Genomic DNA, 27,620 nt, shown 5'->3' on the forward strand with positions numbered 1-27,620 from the left:
TTTGTGTATTTGGTTCATAGATAATACTAAACTCTTAATTTGTGTGCATGAAACTCAGCTCTTTTCTCTGTCCCTGTGTTCAACAGGAGATGAGAAACCTTTCCTTCTGTTTCATTACCTGCAATTACTTATTATTTCTGAATCCTGTAAAATTATATCATCTTCAGGTCATGCATTATATTCCTGGCTTGTTTTCCTAACCCATGGGTGACCAACCTTTTTACTCCATTAAATTTTATTTGCATTGATTAGTAAAATACAAGTTGTGGCAATTGATGTGTTCACACCTGATGGGATTTAGGTTTCTTCTCAAAGTTTACTGTGCCTCTACCTGCCTATCTGTAATTTTACTTATTATTTCTGAATCCTGTAAAATTATATCATCTTCAGGTCATGCATTATATTCCTGGCTTGTTTTCCTAACCCATGGGTGACCAACCTTTTTACTCCATTAAATTTTATTTGCATTGATTAGTAAAATATAAGTTGTGGCAATTGATGTGTTCACACCTGATGGGATTTAGGTTTCTTCTCAAAGTTTACTGTGCCTCTACCTGCCTATCTGTAATTTTGACCTTACAAATACAAGTAGATTCCCATTCTCCCTTGGACGTGCACTGCAGCTCTACTTTTGCTTCAAATTGATTGGTACTTGGGAGGAGAAGGCATGTGGTTGAATAAATTTGTTTTTGTTATACATCTCCCCTTCTGCCTAAGCAATACATACTACCATCAGTTAGCAGAACTCTTCCATAATTTTTGTACCAGTCTGATGGGCAGAAACAATTTGCTTAGGAAAGGGATCTGCAAGCTGCATCCAGAATTCATTGTTCTCAGATTAAATAGAATGAACAATTTATAGTGGAAAAACTTCCAGTCTCCTTACAGCCATACTAGTAGGATGAGAGGTGACTTCTCACCACTCTAGTGCCATAGTGTTAAGTTATAGTTTAGCAGTAATGATAAATTGCAGTTTAATGATAATGAACTGTGTTCATATTATCAGGCCACATCAAATTAGTACAATATATGCAAAAATCTTTTGTCCTTGCACACAGTCACTTTATCTCAAACTATCTTGGCTTGCTCTAAAATTAGTACTCATGGTTTATGGATTATCATTTAATGGATGTTCACAAAAAAGGCCTGCCAACCCAGGGAAAAAGATTAGATATAATTCTGTTGTTTTTGATGCCACTAGGTGGGCTTTTAGTGAATTCTATTTAGGTTCTGTGCTTTTGTAGCTTTTAAAATTTATTCCAATTATTTTTACATTTGTTTTATGCAACTGTTTTAGAATTAATCTTTTAAACTGTTTTAAAAATGGTTAAGCTGATTTGCAAACCCCCTTTCTGTTTTGAAAAACTGAATGTCTTACTTATTTTTAAATGATAAAGGAAATTGTATCTGACTTGGGCAACATTTTCTAAACCATGTTTCCCATAAATTAATTGCTACTGTGAAGCCATCCTTATACTAACTAGTTTTCTGTTATAACTGAGTTTGTGCAGTATTGACTTACTTATTTACTTGTTCATCCATCCGATTTGGATGCTGCTTGACCCCAAGTGATTCCACACAGCTCAAAGAAAAAAAAACAGCCTGACAAAAACACAATAAATCGGAATAGAAGAAAAATAATTATTAAAAAAGATAACTATAACTACTGATCCAGAAATCCAAACCACACACCAATGTAAAAGGTAACGGTTCCCCTCACACATATGTGCTAGTTGTTCCCGACTCTAGGGGTGGTGCTCATCTCCGTTTCTAAGCCGAAGAGCCAGCATTGTCCGAAGATTTTCTGTGGTCATGTGGCCAGCATGACTAAACGCCAAAGATGCACAGAACGCTGTTACCATCCCACCAAAGGTGCTCCCTATTTTTCTACTTGCATTTTTACGTGCTTTTGAACTGCTAGGTTGGCAGAAGCTGGGACAAGTAACGGAAGCTCACCCTGTTACATGGCACTAGAGATTCGAACCGCTGAACTGCTGACCTTTTGATTGACAAGTTCAGCGTCTTAGCCACTGAGCTACCGCGTCCCCCTGATATTACAACACCTCAAATAAGGAGTCTCCATCTCATCCATCCCAAGGTTTGGGAGAACAAGTTTTTCAGGGTCTTCCAGAACATCATCAGGATTATTTTTGTTTGTTTCAGGGGTCTATTTCTTCATTGACATGACAGTTTCTTTATCTCTACATATGAGAAGTAAAGGAATTGGAGATGACTTTGTGGAGTGACTGTCTTTCTCAAATGTTTCTCACTACTCCCATAAATCAAGATCTGTAATACCATAAATATTTGCAGTAATTTGGTATCATAGAAAAAATTATGATAAACAATATTTTCATTATCTTTTGGTCCAAAGACCAAAAGCAAATTTAGGAATAAAATTAAGATAATATTAACATGAATAAGCAAAGTTTAAAATTATGTTGCAAATTATATATTATTAAAAGTCAGATAGAATTAAAATGTTTTACCTCCTTTTTTAAGCGATTAGGTTTATAGTCCTAAGGGAGGGAATTGTATGACTGGGAACTGTACCTTCGAGACCGTCTTCTGCCACCAATAGCCTCCCACCGACCAGTCCGCTCCCACAGAGAGGGTCTCCTCAGGGTGCCATCAGCCAAGTTATGTCGGCTGGCGACGCCCAGGGGGAGGGCCTTTTCTGTGGGAGCCCCAGCCCTGTGGAATGAACTGCCCCCGGAAATACGCAAGATCTCCGACCTCCGAGTGTTTTGTTGCGCACTGAAGACCCTGTTATTCCGCCAGGCAGGGCTATCAACTTAATAATTTTAATTGGGGTATTTTAAATGTTTGGGGTTTTAAATCGGCCAAATCTATGTAATTATTTTAATTTTTAATTATTGTTGTGTGTTGTGTTTTTAAATTGGCTGTACACCGCCCTGAGTCCTTCGGGAGAAGGGCGGTATAGAAATAAAATTATTTATTTATTTATTTATTACCAAAAAGCCTCTTCAGCATCCTTGATCACTTCTGCCATTTCCTGATAGCATTTTGTGATTGTGGTACTTTGGTTGACCCTTATTAATCCTGCTTTAATACACAGGATTGTGTTCTCATTTATTGAGTTCTTTTTTTTTTTTTTTGCTAATTTCTTTTCTCCATTTTTCAGTACTTCAAGTACTGAAATAGAATCATACATAGTGATATAAATAGGTACTTTATATTACCTGACCTTCAGTATCTCATTTTGTATCAAAAGACTGATTATTAATTTGATTGTTTATAATGTTCTTAAGTCCAAGCCTTCTAATGGCATTGTAAAAATAGATGTTACTATATCTGCATGTAATCAGATTGTTATAAATGTTGGTTTTATAGTAAAAAACATAAACATAAAAAAAGTTCTGTAGTTAAAATTGAATATTAAAGATTCTGATATTAAGGATTCTGTTATACCTCACAACCAGTTTCTTACGAAAAAATTAAGATATTTATCCTATCTTAAATATTCATTATATTGGTTTTGCACATGTCCCAAAATTGAAACTATACAGAGATCGCAATAATACTTTTGTTGATGAATAAAAGTCTACTTTGATAATATTTCTTTTGTTTGTTTTAAGATAACAGGTTTTAATATATCAAAGATGATCGTGTTGAACTTAATTAATTAATTAATTAATTAATTAATTAATTAATTAATTAAATTTATATACCGCCCTATTCCTGAGGGACTCAGGGCGGTGAACAGCAAAAGATAAAAATACATGTAATACAAACGTTAAAAAACCAATTAAAATATACTAAACACTCTGGTCCTAGATAATTTAAGACATCCCAGTTTAAAACAAAAGCAAAAGCAAAAGCAATATAAAGGGAAAGTTAGGCCAGGCCGGCCTGCTGAAACAGGAATGTTTTGAGGGCACAGCGGAAAGTGCACAGATCCGGGATCTTCTGTATCTCTGGGTGGAGCTCATTCCAGATGGTGGGTGCCCTCACAGAAAAGGCTCTTCCCCTGGGGGCCGCCAGTCAACACTGTTTGGCTGATGGCACCCTGAGAAGCCCCTCTCTATGCGAGCGTACTGGGCAGTGAGAGGCTATTAGTTGCAGAAGGCGGTCTCGTAAGTACCCCGGTCCTAAGCCATGGAGCGCTCTAAAGGTGGTAACCAAGACCTTGAAGCGCACCCGGAAGACCACAGGGAGCCAGTGCAGCACGCGCAAGAGGGGAGCCACATGGGAGCGCCATGCTGCTCCCATAACTACCCGCACGGCCGCATTCTGGACCAGCTGGAGCCTCCGGGTGCTCCTCAAGGGGAGCCCCATGTAGAGAGCATTACAGTAGTTCAGGTGTGAAGTGATGAGGGCATGAGTGACCGTATTTAATGAGTCCCGATCCAGAAAGGGACGCAACTGGCGAATCAGGCGAACCTGATAAAAAGACCTCCCGGCCACAGCCGTCAAGTGTTCTTCTAAAGACAGCCGTGAGTCCAAGAGAACGCCTAAGTTGCGAACCCTCTCCGTGGGGGTTATGATTAAATTATGATTTAATGTTCATTGATTATGTTTTATGTTTGTTTTATGTTTTATTAAATTTGTATACCGCCCTACTCCCGAAGGACTCAGGGCGGTGAACAGGCAAGGAATAAAATGCAGAAATACAAAAGTTAGAAACAATTTAAAACCAAATTTAAAATTATGCTTTGATACTTACTGTAGTGCACATTGATATGTCCCATTAACAGTTTTCAAAACTTTTAAATTAAAACTAGGCTTTGCAGTTCACTGAGATACAATTCTAAAAATATTATGAAAGATAATGTTGCTTGTTTTATGAAATACTGCTATAAAACATAATTATATAACATTATAATTATAATCAGAATAGGGTAGTTTCAATATTTTCATTATATCTATGATGAGGGCTTCTAAGATGAAACTATATCATTTGTCCTATCTTTCAAAATCCGATTTCTAGAACAAGTTAGCAATATATATCTATATCTATATATCTATATCTATATCTATATCTATATATCTATATCTATATCTATATCTATATCTATATCTATATCTATCTATCTATCTATCTATCTATCTATCTATCTATCTATCTATCATCTATCTAGTGGTCTTTTCAGAATAAAAGTAGAATGGTTATTGATATGAGTAAATGTTATTGAATCTCTTTTACAGGACGCCTCCCACACAAACTTTAAAATGGGTGTCTAAAGCTTCATGCATGAAGTCTTAATTATCCTATTAATGTTATACATTAACAGTTGTAGCATCAACTATGTTTTATCTCTAGTTAGCATGAAAAATGTTTATTCGTGTCATTATTACTGTCTCTATGTAGCAATTTTCTTATTGCTGGTGGTATAAAAGATTAATAATATATATGACAGTGACATCATTTCGGGCTCCGAACTTTGGTAAACATAAACCTGCTGCCATAAAACTAAGTACTGAAAGCAGCACAGATGTGTGTCTGAGGGTAGCGTCCCTGCTGCCCTAGGAGTCTTTGTTTTCAGAACACCCTGATTAACCCCTACTTTTCATGGTTCATTGATTCATTCACTGATAGATCAAATTTAAACTAGCGCATATTAGCACATTTGTTACCAGCAGAGGAACAGTTGGCTATTCTCTATAAAAGCACTACTTCAGTTTGGGGAAGAAAGCTACAATAAATTCTTAAATTAAATGTAGGTTATGATGCTGCCAAAGCTGTATAGTAGCCTCTATATGTTTATAGTGGGAGTTGAAACACTTAACACTTAATATTTAAACATATTAAGTTGTTTATTAAAAATTGGCTGAATAATTTCATTGGGGAAGAGGAAAATATGTTAGATGATTTTATGAGGTATGCCACCCAGAGCCACTTTTGAGATGGGCAGCTGTAGAAAGCAAATAAATTAGGAAATGCTTAGAGTATTATTGATACTTTGATAAGGTATTTGCTGATTTAAAGTTCAGTGCTATCAACCTTAGCTATTATGATTCATCAGACTAAGAATAAGCCTTGTGTCTGCAAAATCCTTCCCTGGCACTCCCTCCCTTGCCCTCCATTTAGGTTATTAAATGCAATGATTGAAGAGCTTACACAAGTAATGAGAAGGGCAGCCTTCTTTTCCTGTTTCCACACACTGATTATTGTGTTAGGACCTGAGTTCCCAAATCTAGAACTCCCTCTGTGTGGTTCCTAATGTTCATTTGATTCGCGTCTACTCAGTCCTTCCCTGCTCATTTCCTTAACCCAAAATTTAGGTACTGCCTCAGATACACTTTTAAAAGTTATTTACAACCCACTTCATTTGTTGTGAAGAAAGACAATCATCCCACATTTAGAGATGCAGAGATGAGCCTGAGAGCCTCACACATTGTAACACCCTCCAAAATGAGACTGATTGTCTGTTGCAGAGGGCCTCTTCTATTTCTTTAATGAAAGCTCTTCAATATATTGTAAACTTTGCTTTTTCTAGAGTCTTTAATTGTATGACCACTTCAAGAGATAAAACAACCTGCCTGGTGCAGGCCATTATTTATGTAAGGCAGATAAAGGAGTAAAGTGGAACTCTCGATGCTTTTCATAATACTGGAAGAGGCTTAATCAAGTTTGTCTGACTGGTTAATGCTTATCTGGAACGGGCAATTTTAGACTTGCAAACTGTATTTGGATTTGTTTTTTGTTTAATTGGAACAAATGACAGATTCTTCAGCTGGAGCTAGTCCAATGATGTAGACTTAAAATTCATCATCACTTCAAAAATTTATTCTGAAAAAAATCCCAAAATAAAATAAAACTCCCAGTTTTTCAAAAACAGTTCTGTTCCTGATTATCTTGAGGTTTTCTTCATTTCTGAGTTCTATTTTAGAGTCCTTATATATGGAAGGAATGTTACTGAAGCTGTGAGATAATTGGAAATAAGTGATCTTTGCTTACTAAGCACAAATTATCCTGACAGCTATCAGTAAATTGAGAAATACTTTCTGCTTGTCCCACAAATGTATAGGCTTTAAGGGCCATCTGGATGTTAGGTTAAGAAAAGAAGAAATAACTGATCTAGCTGAATGCTTGAGGGAAGGGGACCAATACATTAAACAGTGATTTGGACTGCTTTATAAAAAGAAAGATTAAATAAGCATTCAAGAATAAAATCAATTCACACTTGACAATTATGAATACATGTGGAAGACTGGTAACCCAAACTTAATGTATGTGAGAAAAGACAGGATTCTTGGTAGAATGAATCATTTTCTGTGAAATAAACACAGAAAATACATTTAACATTAAGGAATTAAGAGCACCAGAACTTGTATTCTTGAACCTTATTGTCTGCAGCTTTCTCTTTAGAGAATAAATTTTGATGCAGCACAAGCCACATCATCCTTAACAAAAGACCAAGAAGACCAAGTACAATCTGTTACAGTGTATAGGCAAAATCATCAAAGAAGCTTACAGGTAGTCCTTGACCTACAACCATTCATTTAGTCACTGTTTGAAGTTACAGTGGCACTGAAAATGTGTCTTACGACAGGTTTTTACACGTATGACTGTTGCATCTCCATGGTTATGTGATCAAAATTTGGTTGCGTAGCAACTGGCATTTATTTGTGACAGTTGCAACTTCCCGGAGTCATGTAACTACCATTTCTAACTTCCCAGCCAGCTTCTGACAAACAAAATAAATGGGAGAAGCCAGGTTTGTTTAATGACCATATGATCCCCTTAACAACTGCAATGATTTGCTTAAAAACTGTGGTAAAATGGAGCACAACTCACTTAACAACTGCCTTGCCTAGCAATGGAAATTTTGGGCTTAATTGTGGTTGTAAGTTGAGGACTACTTGTATTACTCTGATACGTATCAGTATATTAATGATTGAACTAGAATTTCTTAAATTGTTTAGGTTACAATAGGTTCTCAAATTAGGATCGGTTTTCACCACATCCATTCAAATTGAAGAAGGGTGCAATTTTGATACTTTTAAACAAAAATTCAAACGAGATTAAAGAATTGGACACGATTGCAGGTAGCGGCTGCACACAAAAAAGACACAATATAGAACTCAAGTTAACTTTCAGTACTGGATTCAATTTCTTTGTCACATAATGCTAAGGCAACAGTTTCTTATACATCTATAACTTGTCCTGGCAATTAATAAAAGTGAAGGATGGACTTTGGATCACATAAACAGTAACTGATATTTATACTGGATAGTTCAGTGCACTTAGCATTGTATCTTTTCAGATAAACGCTTGGAGAAGAACAGGAAGTCAGAACACACCAACATTTGTGTATAGAAGAGGAAACTATGCCAATTGCGTACCCTTGTCACAATGTTTTTCAGTCTGGCTACCTTCTAGATATGTATGAACAGTCACTCCTAGATGTTCCCAGCTAGCACAGCAGGCAGTGACAATTCTGGGAAAGTCTATAGAACTGGAAGGCACAGTAGCAGGGAAAGATTGCTTTCTCAGAACTTACTGTATACAAATCAACAATTTCAAGATTTTAAAAATGTGAATATGAACATTTCTATTCTACTCGGGCAACTTTTTTTTCATGACTCCCAATTTTATTTTAGTTGAACTGTAATAATATTGTATTATTATAATTATAGTACAAAAGAGAAGAAATTGAATTGTTTCATTATAGCTTCTATGTTTTCTTCTATGGGTTTTTTTCTTGCTCAGGATGGATAAATTGGAAAGTTAACTTTTATACTGCAGAAGAAATGTCCTTTTGCTTTTGTGAAATCCCACCAGAAATAAATATGAATAGAATTTGTGATGAATGAAATTAGTTTTGAGATAAAGATAATTAATAGTTTATTTTAAAAGATTAAATAGGAAAATAACCTCAAATTTTATTTCAAATGTGAATGAAATTGGTTTGATTTTTGCATATCCTTTCGCCCTGTGCCCTTTTTAAAAATCTTTTAATCAAGGGCAGATTTCTTTTGCACCTGCTCCTTCTGTGTGGCATGATACATAATCTGCAAATCCTGAAAATTGTAGTATCAAATCTCTACACCAACTGTGAAGGAGTACTATTATCAAATCCTTGCTGAGAGGCACTTCCTCCTATTCTCCCAGGAGACAATTCTCTTCTCAATTTATCACTCTCCCTCTTTCAGGTTTGAACTGTGACCTAAAATCTTTTTTTATTATAGCTGCTGCATAGTGCTCTTGATGGTGACTCACTTAAAGTAGGTATTGTCAGCTATAAACACACAAGTGGGTCAGTGCTCTAGTTGTATCAGGATTATATTGGGAGTTGGATATAAGTAATGAGCATGCTGGTTCCCTCCCCTCACCTCCTGCCATGGTTACGAAGAACTCTAAAAGCTGTATGGTTCCAAAAATGCATAAATATCTGCCTGTTACCTATGAAACTGTACTTCCTGTTATCAAAGGTGCTGTGACATCTGTTTGTTTTTAGGGTTTCCAAATCGGCCAAAGTCATTAAAGGTATTTATCAATCCAACTAGCCATAAAAAAGAAGCTACTCGGATTTATTATGAGCAAGTTGCTCCCCTCTTCAAACTGGCTGACATCATGACTGACGTTACTGGTAAGATGCTTTAGTAGAGACTTCGGTTTAATCCATTAATACATTGCATGACTCACTAATACTGGAGATATTTGTGTTTCAGTGGACAGGCTGACAAAGTATGAGCTACTGAATTTTCTAGAGCTTATTTTGGGAAAGTAGATGATAATACCAATAGTAGGAAAGCAGTCTGTCAATCCAGAGGCCTGTTTGCACAAGTTTGTCCCCCTATTGAGCAGAGCACATTGCTTATCAGAGATGGGACTGCCGTTCTATGAAAGTTCCTTTGCCTATTTTTGTTTTAAATATTTTTATTTTGGAAATATGATGTTGGCTTTTAATATTTATTGAATATTAGACAAGCCATGTTCCTTTGGATCATCAGAGATATTTCCTTACCTAAACAGAGAAGCAGAGTGACCACAGGTGGGTAAAAAAGCAGTGGGAGTGGAAGCAACTTCTGACTTCCTGCCAGCTTCCCCATTGAATTGCCATGTCATGCCATGGATATTTGTGGGACCGCCTTCTGCCGCCGATAGCCTCCCACTGACCAGTACGCTCCCACAGAGAGGGACTCCTCAGGGTGCCGTCAGCCAGGCAATGTCGTCTGGCGACCCCCAGGGGGAGGGCCTTCTCTGTGTCAGCTCCTGCCCTCTGGAACGATTTGCCCCCAGAGATACGAAGGATATCGGATCTCCGGGTCTTTCCCCGTGCCCTGAAAACTTTTCTTTTACATCAGGCAGGGCTGGCGTGAACCCCCCCCCCTTGTTAGTCTTTTTTAGTTTTTTAGCTTTTTAAATTGTTAATGGGTTTTAATTTGAATTGTTTTAAATTTGGGCCAAAGTTATGTAATTCTTTTAATAATTTTAAATTTTGTATTGGTATGTGTTTTAGTTCTGGCTGTGCACCGCCCTGAGTCCACTAGGAGGAGGGCGGTATACAAATTGAATAAAATAAATAAATGAATGAATGAATGAATGAATGAATGAATGAATGAATGAATGAATGTAGGAAGCTGGCAGAGAGCATTGGAAATCTCCCTTCCCTTCCTCCCTCTGGGGGCAGTTGGGTGGATGGCATACATTGGGAATGGTGTGCAGGGATTCCTTTCTCCCTCTTCCTCCCACCCTTCCCATCAGGAGGGTAAGTGGCTGTAGTTGGATGGGGAGGAAGTGAGGGATTGTGTGAGGGGCTGGGAAATTGTTGTGGAACGTTGAAAATTATTACGTCACTAAAGCAGCAGCCCAGCAGCACTGAAGCAGCCACATCTCATGCCCAAATTTCATTCCCTTGGGAGTCACGGGTCCTAGGTTATGGACACAGTCTGTAAATTAATTCCTTTCAGGTACCTTGGTTTAAAAATGGTGTGCCCCATGTTACAGCTGGTTTAATCTATTGTGGTGGATAACATTAATTACTAGTTTTAAAGTAGAAGTGAATTAAATTTTTAAAACTGAGACGTTCACATTAAATATATGCCATATATTAAAATTTGGTGATATGTAATAATAATTCAAAGAATACTGCTGGGTTTATTGGCTAGCACTCCTTCAGGAGAATTCAACAAATTACAAGGACTTCAGGTTTATTGAACTAGTTATTTTTGCAACAGTATAATTTGATAATCATACATTGACAATCACACAGGAATATATTCTTCCAAAAAAATAAACAGAATAATGGACTACTTAAACATAATTTAAAATAATTCTTTTTCACATATTTGAGTGCATTGTACAATAAAAATAAGTTAACTAAACTACAATTATTATTATTTTTTGTAGTTTTAGGGTTAACTAGATTATAATGAATGTTTGTGGTTTAGAACTTTGTAAAGCATGCAGCCATGGAAATAACTCAATTCTGAAGCTTTGTAGTCGAGACAGTTTAGCTTTGGCAGACTTGATTACTTCTACTTCCTGGAGCTCCCCCTAGGATGAGTCATAATTAAAATTAACAATATTTCCTGCTTCATATGCAATAACAAAGCAGAGTTAGTTGAAAAAAGAACAAATACTTCATATCATCTTATTGAACTACTAAAATGGACTTGTATTTTAAAGCGCAGCAAAGCATTATGTTCCAGCATAACCTATCTCATTGCAGTCATAAACTCTTTGCTTTGTATTGCTTCTCTTTGATTCAGCAAGAGAAAAGGATGTATGCCTTTGTTATATTAATTATTCAGTAGTCAATAGATTGGAATGTATCAGTCTATTGTATCCATTAAGTTCTGTTATCTAGGCAACTAAGCCAGTTTGATGTGATAGTTAAAGCACCAGGTTAGAATGGGTGAGTGACCTTGGGCCAATCCCTTTCTCTGGGCTCCAGGAAACAAGCAATGGCAAAAATCTTGCCAAGAACACTGCAGGGATTAGTCAAGGCAATTGCCAGGAACCAACACTTATTTGATTGTGCACACATACAGGTAATTGGAAGTTTGGGGCTGCGCTATAAATATATCTTCCCAATGTTTATGTATCCCAGTGATACATAAAATCACTGTATTGTTATTTCAATGTTCTATCAACTCATCTGCTCAGCTTTGAAGTATGCACAGAGAATGATAGTGTCAAAGTGCTGCTTCTGAGCTTTGCACAGTATTACTCTGGCCTTTAAGGTTTGGATATGGTGTGACACATGCATAATTTAATTGATGTTATTTTATACAGTAATTTGTTTTCACACCCTTAAGAACATTTTTACTTATTATAATGAATTAGGTGAGCTATAAAAATAAATCATATTCAATCATTAAATTTATTTAAAGTATAATAACTAAAAATATTAAAGCATATTAACATTGGGATTTTACAGTGATGTATCATTTATTCAGTGAATTTAAACATCTACAAAAGTACTGGAAATGATGGAACATACTACACCAAAGACAGCTAAGCATGAAATATTAATGTAATCTTGAATATAGTAATGTACATTGTTACACACACATAAAAAAATCCATCTGGAATTGTCATATCAGTCACCAGAAACCTTTGATGAGTGGATACAGCTGGGCTGCCTCTTCTGGCAACCATGGCCCAGAAAATTGTACATGTGGTTATAATACTTTATACCATCTGCATTGTGCCACTTTATTCTTTATTTGCTGGTGTTTATTGTACTGCACATAATAGCAACCAACAGCAGCAATATACATTTAAAAATTCATTTCCTCTGAGGCCACAGATTCTGATGTGTATGTGATCCATCAGCTTCTTATGTTATTTTATTTTGTTACTAGGTTCCCAGCTTTATTCTTTCCATACTTCATTTGTTCAAATTGAGGCAAAGATTTATATTTTATATACTAATAACTAAGATAATGGAATTATATGTAATAAAACTATTTCTATTAGAAATAACATCTATTTTTCTTGTTATAAAAGAACTAATAAGGTCCACAAAAAAGAAGCAGGTTCAAAAAGTTGTATTTATCATGGAAGCTTATAGTGCTCCAAGATTCTTTTAATTTAGAAATATGTTTTTTAATATAGTACAAGAATTAAGTTGAGCTCATTACTCATTATCTGAGAAAGTTTGTCAGTTCAAATTTTCAACATTTCAGTAGCAAAATTCTAATAGAAGAAACCATTTTGTAGTTGGAAGAAATCATATTGATTAGTTAAATAATTAAGTGTTAGAAATTCTTGCCAAGAGGCTGTAGATCAACCTATCAATAATGATGCACAAAATGTTTTGAATTACGCATTTCCCATTTGAAACCATGGTTTCAAATTCAAAATACCGTATTTTCCGGCGTATAAGACGACTTTTTAACACATGAAAATCTTCTCAAAAGTCGGGGGTCGTCTTATACGCCGGGTGTCGTTCTCCTGTAACCAGGCTCCTGTAACCAAAAGACTCTGACGAGCCTTAAATGGCTCTGGCGATCGAAGCTCTGACGATCCCAGCTTTGCTTGCTAATCAGGCAACTCAGCTGGGATGCCAGAGCCATGTTAAAGGAAAAAACTTTTTTCTTTTTACGTGGCTCTGCAAGCTCTGACGATCCCAGCTGAGTTGCCTGCCGATCAGGCAACGCAGCTGGGATCGCCAGAGCCATCGATCCAAGCTCTGACGATCCCAGCTGCGTTGCCTGCTAATCAGGCAACTCAGCTGGGATCGCCAGAGCCCAGAGCCCTGTAAAAGGAAAAGTTTTCCCCCTCCAGCTTGCTTACCTTAGCTGCTAATCGCAACGCTTGCCTTGCTTCGCTTGCCTGAATCCATTCCATCAGCAAGCCACTCCCTGCCTGCAATCATGCAGGCAGGAGTTGTGGACTTCAACTCCCAGAATTCCTCAGCCAGCAAAACAAAGCTGGCTGAGGAATTCTGGGAGTTGAAGTCTACAAGTCTTAAAGTTGCCAAGGTTGGAGATCCCTGTTCTATTGGGTAAGTTTTTTTCCCCTTTGGGAGCTTTAAAAAAAATAGTCAATTGGGGTTTTTTTAGTTCTTCTTTTTTAGACCTAGCCATTTAAAGTTTAGGAAGTTTTAAATTTAGCTTTCATATAAAAATAAAAATAAAATAAAATAAAGTAATATTTGTGCAGCTTTCTGAGATTTAGTGTGTTTCTGTAGTGTTTCACTCTAACTACACAAACACACAAAATCTCACAAAGCTGTATGTGGAATTTTGTGTGTGTAAAGTGTGAAAGTTGGTTTTTTGGGCTTTTTGTGGCTGTGTGAGGTTCCTGCTTGTTGCAGGGGCCATTTTGAGTCTAGCACAGCTGCTTTTACATTGTGGGTGAGCCTGTTGTGTTGTGTGTGTGTAAAGTGTGAAAGTTGTTTTTTTGGGCTTTTTGTGGCTGTGTGAGGTTCCTGCTTGTTGCAGGGGCCATTTTGGGTCTAGCACAGCTGCTTTTACATTGTGGGTGAGCCTGTTGTGTTGTGTTGTGTTGTGTTGTGTTGTGTTGTGTGTGTGTAAAGTGTGAAAGTAGTTTTTTTGGGGGCTTTTTGTGGCTGTGTGAGGTTCCTGCTTGTTTCAGGGGCCATTTTGGGTCTAGCACAGCTGTTTTTACATTGTGGGTGAGCCAGTTGATGTTTTTTAATTTTTATTTGGTGTGCGTTGGAAGAGGGGCAGTCTTATACGGCGAGTATAGCCCAAACCCTATATTTTAACAGGAAAAGTCAGGGGTCGTCTTATACGCCCAGTCGTCTTATACGCCGGAAAATACGGTAGTTGCTTGCATTTGAAATAGGTGATTTTGATTGTTTTGGTAATATTTTAAATATTGTAATATTTTAAACTCTGAATATTTAAGATACCCCAACATGATTAAAATTTCCCATCCTTAGTGTGAAACAGCTATTTCAAATGCCTTATATAAGAAAGAAACCACCAGGCAGACATTGCTGATGGGGAGGGGGGGGGCGTAATGGTCAAAAGGCTATTCTTTTGCAGAATTCTTGTCCTTAGCATGTAGCACTACCTCCAGCAGAGCATCTGATGATGGTTTGTTCAAGTCTGTGGGCATGCAGAAGCAAACAATATTTCAAAATTAAACTTGGTTGGAACTTGGAGACTCTTTTTCTAAGGGGTGGTGGAAGAGGGGAATTCACTGAGTACCCAACAATTCTCTGGAAAGCGATTCTAAGAATTGTGGATGAATATATATGTCCCAGGATAATGTTGCAGGATCCAATCTAGGTCAGTCACCAGGACCAGAGGTTTTGTCTTCCAAGCTTTCAGACTCATGCTGCAGCCCATCTTATATTCTCTATGTGCTCTGGGCTGCTTTGTGTGTGGAATTTATATGGTGGCTGTTGTGTGTAGCTTTTAAAATGTAGATTGTGTTTCATAGCCAGTCATCAATACCCCAATCTACATCTAAAAAGCTACACACTACAGCCACCATATAAATACCACACACAGAACAGCCCAGAGCACATAGAAAAGTTCCCTGAGGAGGGGCTCCAGCATGAGCCTGAAAGCTCGAAAGACAAAACCTCTGGTCCCGATGACTGACCCAGATTGGATCTTCTAAGATTTGTCTACCTTTTAAGAAGTTCAATACTGTTTAAATGGGTATTAATTGTTTTAGTTTTACAATGAATTATGGGGTCTTTCTTTTTACATAGTTACTGAATATGAAGGTCATGCTCTTACACTGCTCAAGGAATGTGACCTAAATTCTTTCCACGGGTAAGATTTTTTTAAAACCTTCTTCTTTTTACTGTAAGAAGCAAAAGGCTGAAGAGCACCAGTCTTTTTTTTTATAATTTGTGGAATGTGTGCATTGTTTCTTTGCTTATACCCTGTCCAAATTACACAGACTCTGTGTAGCTCATATAAAATTATACTACCATAGAGCAACAATTTAGTAAAGTGCAATAAAACCATAATTTAAAAGAACCTGCAAGAGAGACACCTCTCATCCTAAAGGAAGGAAAAGCCAATTTTTATAGCTTTCCTGATATTTGAAAGTATGGGGACAAGATAAATTGTTCCAGAGAGTCAGGGCACGGGAGGGTTTCCACAGAGTTGGCCTGCTTTGGCCTATCATCCTCCTGACATTCCTAGGGGAGAAGCCACAGAGCATGCCTTCCTGGGCTAAGTGCACAGGACAGAAACATTTCATTCAGAATGGACTTTTCATAGACATTGTGGATCCAACCTCTATAGGGCTTCATCAAAAACAATCAGCCATCAGAATTTTGGACCTGGGTTGTAAGTACCTTTTGGAAGGTCCGTCGTAACTTAGAATGGTTGTTAAGAGACTAGTCGTAAGTCAAGGACTACCTATATTGGTAGTCTTCAGAAGCCGCCCCAAGTAATGCAGTCTTGAATTACTGAGGGGCTTGTTAGGGCCTTATCCTCCTCTAACAAAGACTGCAATTGATGTATCCATTGAAGCCTGGCAAAGAATCTATCCAATAGTCAGGTAAGAGTATGAATTTGGGAGACCCTTAAGCTGTTGCTCTGCATGTTGAGAGAGAAAGCAATCCTATGTAGGACCAGCATCAGAGCTACTAGGGAGTTGGGATCATCTTAGCCATCTTTCTCCAATAGAATGATGCCCACCTTAAACAGAGGCACTAGATGACATTCTGCCAGCATGGTAAACATGGTAAACTTATCACTATAGTACAGGCCTTAACTTGGCTTTTAAGAGCAGTTCTCCTGAAGTAGTTTATAGTCATAAAATACAGTGCTAAAAACTCATGCAATAATAAAAGTGGGTTCAAAATGAATGTCCCTATGTAGTCACCATTATAAGTCATAATTGATTAGAAACCAATTTTTGATATAGAAGTTCTAGTATGCAAAAAGAATTACATCAAATATTCTCCTGAGAAGAATTACAAAGTCTTTCAAACAATGTATTAGAGCAGCAGTCCCCAACCTTTGCGGCTTGGCAGCTTTGCTGAGGGGGTGGGGGGAAGGGGAACTGGGCTGTGTGAGTGGCAGGCTGGTGTGCATGCAGCCCTTGCGTGAGTGGTGGGCCAGCATGAGTGGCGGGCTGGCATGCATGCATGTGAGTGTGTATGGGTACGCTCCAGCCAGCTACTCATGCAGCCCAATTCCAAATAGGCCACGGCTTGGTAGTGGACCCCTGTATTACAGCTTTTCACAAAAAAATGCAACAAGTGTCTGCAGAAGTGAAAGGCTAACAGAATCTGACTCCTTCTCATTTACATTATCATCTGCTTACATCTGCAAATGTTTTCAGTAGTATGCCATACAGTTTGCATGCCCTTTTGGCAAATTATTAAAAGGGAAAATGTTCCGGAAGTAAAAGAGGTCAGAAAGGTATCTTACTAAATAACTCTTGACTTTTATTTGATATATTGTCTAAGGCATTTCATCTGATAGAATTCATACAATATTTATACAAATATTTAATAATGATGAGTTTTTGAGAATTTAATTACTGTTACAAATGAGATGGCTTTTTAATTACAATGAGAACTGTATTTTATATAATTCACTATTAGAATGCAATGCAGATTGATGGTGGGGAAAAATGGAAAAAAGGGATTGCAAAGGAGGAAACAGTGATTTTTTTTTTTTAAAGAAAAAGTGTATTGGGTGACCATTCTTATCAGACTTCACTAATAAAAAAAATGTCAAAGTGGAAGTTATTTTCTCTGTAGAGATAAAAATTAAACTTGGCTAATAAGCTACCTGGAAAAGTTAATAAATTTCTAATATCTAATGCTTGACTCTAAATCGTCTTACAGGAGTATTATTTAATTATTTTGTAGGGTGGTTTGTGTTGGTGGAGATGGCACTGCCAGTGAGACTGCTCATGGTCTTTTGGTTAGAGCCCAGATGGATGCTGGAAAGAATTGTGATAATGCACTTGTACCAGTCAAATCACAACTTCCACTTGGGATAATACCAGCAGGTGAGAGTACATACTAGTAGTTGTTAATATGAAGAAGGTTACATGAATAAGAATCTCTACTAGATTTTATAATAAGTATTTTGATTTTTTAAAAATGCATATTGTTTTGCTATTACTTTCTTACCCTTTGCTTCCGATGAACCCATGATACATGGCTTATCTTGTTAATTTAGTAGTCTTTAGCTATAGGAATTATTTTCTTTGTCATTCTCACACTTTTAAGTATGGCTCCTATAAAATCAGTCCTTGCCTTTAACTTAAGAACTATTTATGGAAGTACTGTATAGCAAATGTACTAGCCCCTATGTCACTTTATGAACAATGCTGAAAAGACAGCAAACCTGAATCATCTTGGTTAATTGTTGAGAGATCCATGTGCATAGAGATGGCAACTCTGAGTGAGAAGGTCCCTCTCTAGCAGTGGTGGGTTTCTACTGGTTCGCCCCGGTTCAGGCGAACCAGTAGTGGCAGTGGTGGGAGGCTCCGCCCACCCACCCAGACGTCATCAAAAACGCTCTGTGCATGCGCAGAAGCACCGCACGCTTGCAAAGCAAGCATGCATGCCCGTGCACTACCGATAGCGAACCAGTAGTGCCGGGATTTGAATCCCACTACTGCTCTATAGCCTAATCTATCACTTGGGGTCACAGAGAAACATCACAGTCTAGTTCAGATGTATACATGTACATGGCGAAAAAAAAGAACCTTGAGAGTTTACAGGATGGGTGGCATAAGGAACAAAACTGTTACAGAATCTGGTAGTCCTGCTACAGATACTTTGAAACCTCCTCCGAGAGGGGAACAACAGAAAGAAACCATGAAGTGGGTGTATGGGGCTCTAACAATACTTCCAGCTCTAAGCACATACTGTAGCACTTATAAGTAGTATCCTGAATAATGGGAAGCAAACTTCCTATAATCATCTCAGCTGTTCTTACTACTCCCTATATCCATGATGGCGAACCTATGGCACGCATGCCACCTGTGGCACGCGGAGCCATATCAGTGGGCACGCATGGATTGCCCTAGCTGAGCTCCAGCGTGAATGCGCGCATTGGCCAGCTGGTTTTCGGGCCTTCTGGGTCCACCAGAAGTCAGGAAACAGGCCATTTCCGGCCTCCGGGGGGGGGTTGCGGAAGGCTGTTTTTGCCTTCCCCAGGCTCCTAGAAAGCCTCTGGAGCCTGGGGAGGGTGAGAAACGGGCCCACTGTGTCATCACGTGCCAAAAGCAGGGGGAGCGCGGGGGGAGGGTCGCATGTGCGGGGGGGGTGCATTGAATTATGGTTGTGGGCATGCAAGTGCGCAACCCCCCAGTGCGACCCCCGCTTTTGGCACGTAATGGCAAAAAGGTTAGCCGTCACTGCTCTATATGGACCTTTTATCTGAGTTTGAATGTTTGTTTCATATATTTATGCAAAACTTAAATGACTAAACCTGAGTTTAACTGTAAAAATAGAATTTTAAGGAAGGTGTTTTATGTGACCCATTTCCTAAATTTTAATAGGGCCTGTATGCTGTTGTTTCCCATATGTATATCCTCACATACATTATACTTCCTTGGGTAAATGTGTTTCTGTATGAGTCTGAGATCTAAATTTATACTATAAATTTATAGTATACTATTTATACTTTAGACAAAATAAAAGAGATCAGATGAAGGATGGCTGTAATTATTATATTACAATAGTGTTTATTTCTCTAATTAGTTCCTTAGTTTTTATTCACATAAAATATGAATATGAATAATAGTTAAGGAACTCAATAGACTTATTTGAATAAGGAGTGAAAAAAAATAGAAAGACAAGGGAAAAGGAATGTCATTGCTATAAAACAAAAGAAATTTATATATTGACTATATAATCTTACAGCCTTAAATCAGTCATTTGCAATGTATTTCTGCTTCCAATTAATTTGTGGAGAGTAAAATATTGTTATGAGACTTAGCTTCCATTATGGCTTGGGCAAAGCATCACAGTGTTGGTGTAGTTTTCATGAGACTCTTAGATATGCATGACTAGGAAGTCATTACATCACATTTATCTATTTGGATGAGGGACACATTAACAGACTTATGAATATTCATGATGTCTGGTTAATTAAGTTAATTGTTCTGCAGGAGTGCTTATACTTCCAAGGACATTTCCCTTCAAAATTTCTGTCTGGTATCTTATCAGTCATGCTTTGCATAAACTATAGATACTTTTGTCTTTATTCTTGCTGTTTGGTATTGGGAATGAAATATTAGTTAATATTAGTGTTAAGCAGAAAAGATTGTATATTGTATCACTTCTTGGAATACGGTTTGGAGAACATGGTGTGAGAAAAAAATGCTGCAGTTTAAATATTTCTATGATAGCTATTAATAAGTAGTTCTTAATACTGCTACCCAGAGCCACCACTAGGGAAACAGGAAATTTTAATTCTCCAAAGGAGTAATAGCATAGCAATAGTATTTAGACTCACATACCACTTCACAGTGCTTTACAGCCCTCTCTAAGCCGTTTACAGAGTCAGCATATTGCCCCCAACAATTTGGGTCCTCATTTTACCAACCTCGGAAGGTTGGAAGTCTGAGTCAACCTTGAGCCTGATGAGATTCGAACAGTCAAATTGCAGGCAGCCAGCAGTCAACAGAAGTAGCCTGCAGTACTGCATTCTAACCACTGTGTCACTGCATCACTGCGGCTTTTTACTTTCAGTTACCTGTCAAGCCTTTACTTTCAGTTTCCTGTCAAAACTTGCAACTGTAAATATTTGATCAATATTTATTATATACTAATATATTTTCAATACCAAATAAAAGTTAATCAAGAGAATAGTCATTGTAATGATAAATAAAACTGATGCACTATTAAAACTCTTGTTCCTATAACCATTTAACTGTGTGAAATGGTGTATCATAAGGAAAGACAAGCTTTTCACAAGCAAAACAAATGGGGAAGCCGATAGGAATGGAAGGGAGGGAGGGAGGGAGGGAGGAAGGAAGGAAGGAAGGAAGGAAGGAAGGAAGGAAGGAAGGAAGGAAGGAAAGAAGGAAGGATGGATTTCCAATGCTCCCTGCCAGCTTTCCACAAGAAAACTCAATGGAAAAGCAGACAGGAAGGCGGAAGTCCCTTGGTTCCAATTGCTTTTTTGCCCACCTATGATCATTTTGTTTCTCTGTTAGGTAGGTTAGGCAATATCTCTAAAAAGATAACTCAATAGGGCAAGGAATATTTAGTAATGTATAATTCTCAAGCTTTGCTGAGAGAAGAAAAATATGAAATAATTAGTTAGGGTTTGAACAAATACTTTGTTCATACATCACAATAAGGTGTTATTTGTTTAATTGGTGAACAATAGCTGCCTCACATAGTGCAATATGTCAAACCAATAATTAGGCCAAAATTGCTTAAATTGGGAATTCTGGGATCTTGCCAACATAGTTTACTGAATCCAAAACTCATTGGTTCAGTTAGTGCAGAAATGGAATAACAGTTCTTAATAGTGCCATCTGCAAAACCAAGATATAAATGAAGAGTGACTTCAGTGTTACCTTTTAAATAGTTGGATCAGGGGTGGGTTCTACTCACCTTTACTACCGGTTCGCAACGGGGCCGCGCACGCATGTTTGCTTTGCTTGTGTGTTCACGCAATCTTCTGCGCATGCACAGAAGCTTTTGCACATGTGCAGAAGCGTTCTGATGAGGTCAGGGTCGGTGGGTGGGGTCTCCCTCTGGTTTTACTACCGATTCTATAGAACCGGTCCGAACCAGGGGCAACTCACCACTGAGTTGGATCCTCACTTGAATTAAATGCTCAAGATTGAGAAAAGATATGGTCAATAAACTTGATCTGATTGTTGAGTTTACAACTGTGCCAATATTGAAAATGTGTATTTACATACAGAAGCAAACCATAGTTTATTAAATCTTTCTTTACATTAATTTGGAGATCATTCTACATTTATAAATTTTGTATAACAATTCTTCATGCTGATTTAGAGAATTCATCCATGAATATTCTCTCTTTAATATTTACAGGTTCCAACAATATTTTGGCACATACTCTGAATGGAATCCAACATACACGAACAGCCACATTGCATATAATACTGGGTAAGTATTGTACGCCTGAAATTTTAGAAAGGAATAGAATAATAAATATCCAGTGGCCTTGTTTTTTATACATGGAATAAACAGGCTTCTATCCAACATTTGTCAAAATTATGATTCAGATCTTCTGTGGGATGGAACATGCTTTCTGAAATTTATTTTTATTCATATTGCATGCTTTTAATTTATTGCAATGTGACTATTTTATTCGGTGCTGTTTTCGTTGATGGAGTATGTGTCCCATTTAAGTGCTGTCCCTTGGAGGCACACTCCAAGGCACACTCCTCTTGACTACACACACAGGAATGCACTCTTGTGTCTTGTACACAATTGTGTTCTAGGATTTTGATCCTCCTGCCCGTTTGCAATTAACATAGAATAGAGCTAGGAAATGAGTCCACTTATAAAATGTATGTATATATATATATGTGTGTGTTTGTATTAATGCTACAATATTAGGGCATCTAAAGTCAGTGGATATGTGCACCTTCAGTAGCCCTATCAAGCTACTTCGCTTTGGATTCTCTTCAATGTTTGGGTTTGGATCAAGGACTCTAGCTTTGGCTGAAAAGCATCGCTGGATTCCACCAAATCAGCGTAAAGATTTTGCTGTAATCAAGACCCTAGCAAGCCTCAGGTAAGATGAATTTGAAATCATTGTGGTATTACTGTAGGGACAGTTTTAAGTGAGTAATTATGCTATGCAAATTAGATTATTTGCATTCTAGTTTTAGCAATTCCCAAAAATCTAAAACAACAATTTTACATTGTGGTGAAGAGAAAACAACAGACCTTTTGTGAGGAAACCAGAGCATCAGAGCACAAGGCTGCTCTGAAGAAAACAGGGAGGGGGAGGATTGGAGAAGAAGAAGGTTGAGGGAGCTGGCAGATGCCAGAGGATGACAAAGAGAAGCCTACAGAGAAAGCACCTGCTGGATTATCGAGCCTCCATAAACAAACTCCCCCACCCTTCTGTGCTTCCTGGCTGGGACTCAGCCTACCGCCCAGGCAGAGGGAAGAGGGCTGGTTCCTCATGCTGGAAAGCCTTACTTAGAGGGAAAGAAGGGACCAGAGACTGTTCCAATAATGGCACTGCTGGTGTGAGAGCAGGTGAACAATCCTCAAACTGCTGCTGTCAGATCCACTTAGTTTCTTGGTTAGATATTTTATTTTGACCGTTACTGTGAGTTATTGGTTTGGACTGATGAGGTTAGATCTCTTTATGTTTTCAACCCCTTGAATGCTCAAGGGATTGGGAAGAATAAATGTCAGTATACGTTCTCTATATCTTGGAGAGTTTGTTACTCGCTAGTCAGTTCTTTAACTCTCTGTCTACAAGGGTCTCTGCCACATAGGTTAATGGCTAATGTTAAGGAGTAATTCTATACCCATCTGTCCATTCATGCCCATCACACTCTTCCCTTTTCAGTAAGTGCAGTTATGTAGAGTGAGAAGTAGTGAGATAAAGAAATTAAAGGCATGAGTTAAGAAAAAAGAAAAGGAATTCTAACTAAATGTAGTTTACAGTACTATTTACTATATCGCTCCATACTTTTCTCTGCAGCCCTTCCTTCCTTTCCCCACATTCACAGAATGTTTGCCTTTTCTTCAATCCTCTCCTTCTCTCCCCTTAAAGGATCTTGTCAATTCCTATTTAATGACTTTTCTTCTTTCACCATGTACACTTTTTAATTGCCTATTTGCACCACATTCAGCTGATTTTTTAAAATGTTTTGTTCTGCCACGACCATTTTCTTTTACTTCTGTAGAACAAAGTAGACAGAAGCACATTTTTATATAGTCATTTTAGCCACTTTTAACAAATATTTATTCTATACACGAGAGCTTTGGTCTTTAGTTTATTCATTTTTATATTCATCACTCCTGATTGCATCATATAATCTGTCTAATATTTTCTGCAAATCATTTATGTTCCCAGCCCACAATTCAGCATCATCTTTATATCTTCATACACCCTATCAACAACATCTCTTAACATTAACACTCAGGTGTTTGGTGTACATTTGTCCATAAATACATTAAATAACAGATTATTCTGCATCCTTGTCTTGCTCTTTGCTCATTGTTGAATCATTCACTAAGCATTCCGTTTGTTCTCAAATATTTATTTATTTCCATTGTTCTTGCAAAATATTGTATATTTCAAGACTATTCAGTTTACCATGCACTTTCTGTAAATTAGCAAACATACAAACTTCCCTTTTTAACATTCATACAGTATGTTTTTCAATTATTTGCTAAAATCATAAAGAACAAGAATTCTGGCCTGATGTATAACATAAAGGCACACTGTATTTCTGAAATTTTGCTCACTATCACACCTTGTACTTTTTCAATCAGAATTCTTCTAAATACTTTCTCGGGACACTTAGCAAACAATCCTCCCATACTTTATTTTCCTGAAAACACTTACTCTCTTTCGTGTTGTATGAAAAACATTAATGCCTTATAATTTTTCAATGTATTGACAGTATTATTTCCTTCGTACCATTTTTTTTTAGCATTAATGTAGCATTTATTTCAACCCCACTCTTCAGTATGTCGCTTTCCTTCCTGTACAAATCTCTAAAATATTCCTTTGCCATTGCTTTACTTTAATTTCATTCTATTTAATCATTTTTAATATTTGTTTTACATTTACTCTGCCGAGGGCTCCTTGTTTAGCGCATTGAGATGCTTCCATTAAAAAGAATCAAAATTGTTCTGCATTTTTCTGTCTCTTTTAAAAAAAAAATTACTGTTCCTTGCTCTCTTTGACTCCATTCTTTTTCACTGTCTTTTGGAAGTGGTTCTCTTACTTGCTTAATTTTTCATCCATAGCCTCTTTCATGTCTTTATTCTACCAAGCGTTGTTTTTCATATTTTTGTTCAGTAGGACATAGTTCAGTCTACTCCATGGAACTTCAAGATCTTCTTTTCTTACATTCATTTTTCATTCATTCTGTTGAGGATTTAGTCTGTCTGTCTCTCAATACTTTATTGAAACAGGATTCATACTTTCTGTTCCTGCAGTTATTCTAGTATAAACTCTGTAATATACTGTTCAATATACATCCTTGATATTCATTTTGTATATTTCTTTGTATGGAACTAAATCTTGTTCTGTCTGTAGACCAGAAGATTGTGAAATATCATTCCTCCCACTGAAGCATCTGCAGCAAGATGCACAAGAAAATGATAGGTAAGTAAACTAGTTAGAGGTTAATGAATGCCAAACTTCATTTTGTCCATAATATTAATTCTGATTAATTTAACTATGAGGGTTCATATCATTTAACTAATTTGCTAATGTTGGTTAGATTGCATTCTGCATTCAATGTTTTCCTAAAAGGGCCAATTTAATATACCTGAAAGAAATTTTAGGGAATCATGTTTCATTTAGATTTTGCTGTGCTGTAAGTAGTTTACCATTAGTATATTTTGTCTTAAAACATGAATAAAAAATAATCATGTTTACTTCAACAATGAAGTGTTCTCTCAAATTATGTGATTAATACAGGATTTAAAGCTTTTCTTTCATAAAGACATTTTTGCTTTAATTCAGTGTTAGATGTTTATTTTCACAACACGACAATCAAGCTGTGTTTATTTATTTATTTATTTTGTCGTCCTTTAGTGACTTTTAATTTGTTATTTTTAGAAGGAAGGAAGGGAGTCTTAAACCAGGTAAGTCTGCAAGTTTAATCATTCATCAAACATAATTAGGGTTACTTGAAGTTAATACAGTATGTTATATTTAGACCTCACAGATGAGTGGCAGAGAATTGAGGGTCATTTCCTGAACGTGAGCATTATGGCAATCCCTTGTCTCTGTTCAGTGGCACCAAGAGGCTTGGCTCCTAATACCAGGTCAGTAAGGATTTGTGCAATTAAACTAATGTCCTTAACACCTTTTTGTAGAAGCTTGGCTTTCTCAGATTGCACGCAATCTAGAACCTCAGGGTTGGGAGAGCATGATGAAAAAAAAATTGAACAATGGTTGATTCTGCATCTTTGGGAATTGTAATCAGTTTTTGTTCAGGCAGATGCGGTCATCCATCTAGAATAATCATTGGATAATTATGGTGATTAAATTATTTTAGAAGTCTGATTTAAGTGGTAGTCACAAGTCATAATCTCCTTTGGGCTTTGTTAATGGGGAAATCTAGACCTTTGGTTTTCACTGATTAAATTCAGTTATTGTGAAAGCTAAATGTAAGTGCTAAAGGGAAAACCTGCATACACAAGGAAAAGCAAAACGAACTGACAACGAAAGACCAGAATTTCATTTCAACCTTGTTATTTTTAGGATCTTTGACATTTGCCAAATGTAGTTCAGCTGCTAGATTACTGTGACTCTTGTTAATTTTATGATTCACCAATACCTCAGCAGGCAGGGAGAATCTGTGGCCCTCTGGGCTTCGCTAAGTATAGCTTTTAGCAACTCCAAATGTCATAATCATAAGGGAAGAAGGCTCAAAATCATGAAAATTAATTGAAACCTTCAAAAAATGAAATAAATAAAAACCTTTTAATGTTTCCACTTTGGAGTTACAAACCTTAGAGTTGTGTAACTTTGGGTTGGCTAAAAACTGCACCAGCCTTTGAATGTTATGGATGGGGATAACTGTGCAAAGGAAATTGGGATTACAGAAAAAAGTTTTAAAAACAGGTGAGGGAATAAATTTATTTTAATTAATTGTGTAGTAAAATATTTTTATTTTATTTATTTATTAAATTTAAATGCTGCCCATCTCTCAGTTTGAGGAAAATATGCCAGTTATACTTATATAGTAGTTATCCACAACTCACATCTTTTTAAATTCCCTCATAAAAATATATGGGTAATATTACTACTAGTAATTATAATAAATATTCCATATATTCCGTACACTCACTGGCATTGTTTTGGCTGCAAAATCTGAAAGAATGGTTCAACGAATACCCAGGCGGACAATTTGTGATATCTTGTGATATCTAAGACCACTAAAAATTGATAAAATGTGTAATATCAAGATTTTCCACAATTTATAGTTCCTTCTATAAATTCTATAAATTCTAGTTCCTTCTAGAAACTGGGTGACTATGAGTTTTAGTCCCATCTTAAGCACAGAGCCCTAAGAAAGAGGCAATGGTAAACCAATTCTGAAAAATCTTGCTTAGAAATTGCAAGGCAATCTCTGAGAATTGGACACGATTGAACAGATGGGGGGGGGGAATCTTACTGTTTCTACAAAGTTAAAAAAAACTAAGACCACACACACACACATCTTAATTCCTACTAGTCACTGGGTATTGTTCCAATATGCCAATTGTCCAGAGAAAAGCTACAAATATTATTGTATGCAGATTCTATGCAGTTATTTTCTGGGAACATTAAGGTTGACAATGTCATGCATTGAATATTATTTTACTTTGAAAGACAAAGATGAATTACTTGGGTTATTAAGGTAGATTCCTGATTATACTATATCATCTTCTGATTAATTCATTGTAAATTGCATTATTTAATTCATGCTTAACTGAACGTTGTCATTTCTAGATTGGATGATGGAAGCATAGCTCTTATAACTGTAAGGAATACTTCCCGGCAAGAATTCATTAAACATTTGAAAAGATATGCTAGTGTGAAAAACCAGGTAAAGG

At 37.0% G+C, this 27,620-nt stretch overlaps 1 protein-coding gene across 1 annotated transcript in view; it reads left to right on the forward strand.

The window, feature by feature from the left end:
* CERKL (CERK like autophagy regulator) overlaps positions 1 to 27,620 on the forward strand; it is a 39,524-nt gene that overhangs the window by 8,654 nt on the left and 3,250 nt on the right. The window contains exons 3-11 of the mRNA XM_070956871.1: positions 9,426 to 9,557; positions 15,612 to 15,675; positions 17,739 to 17,881; positions 21,903 to 21,977; positions 22,434 to 22,611; positions 25,108 to 25,176; positions 25,636 to 25,661; positions 25,736 to 25,844; positions 27,517 to 27,613. Of these exons, the coding sequence (XP_070812972.1) occupies positions 9,426 to 9,557; positions 15,612 to 15,675; positions 17,739 to 17,881; positions 21,903 to 21,977; positions 22,434 to 22,611; positions 25,108 to 25,176; positions 25,636 to 25,661; positions 25,736 to 25,844; positions 27,517 to 27,613 (893 nt within the window). The remainder of the gene's footprint in view (positions 1 to 9,425; positions 9,558 to 15,611; positions 15,676 to 17,738; positions 17,882 to 21,902; positions 21,978 to 22,433; positions 22,612 to 25,107; positions 25,177 to 25,635; positions 25,662 to 25,735; positions 25,845 to 27,516; positions 27,614 to 27,620) is intronic.

This window comes from Pituophis catenifer, unplaced genomic scaffold (assembly GCF_029215685.1).
Source record: "Pituophis catenifer annectens isolate HBS135680 unplaced genomic scaffold, rPitCat1.0.hap2 SCAF_1, whole genome shotgun sequence".
In the NCBI taxonomy this organism is placed as follows: domain Eukaryota; kingdom Metazoa; phylum Chordata; class Lepidosauria; order Squamata; family Colubridae; genus Pituophis; species Pituophis catenifer.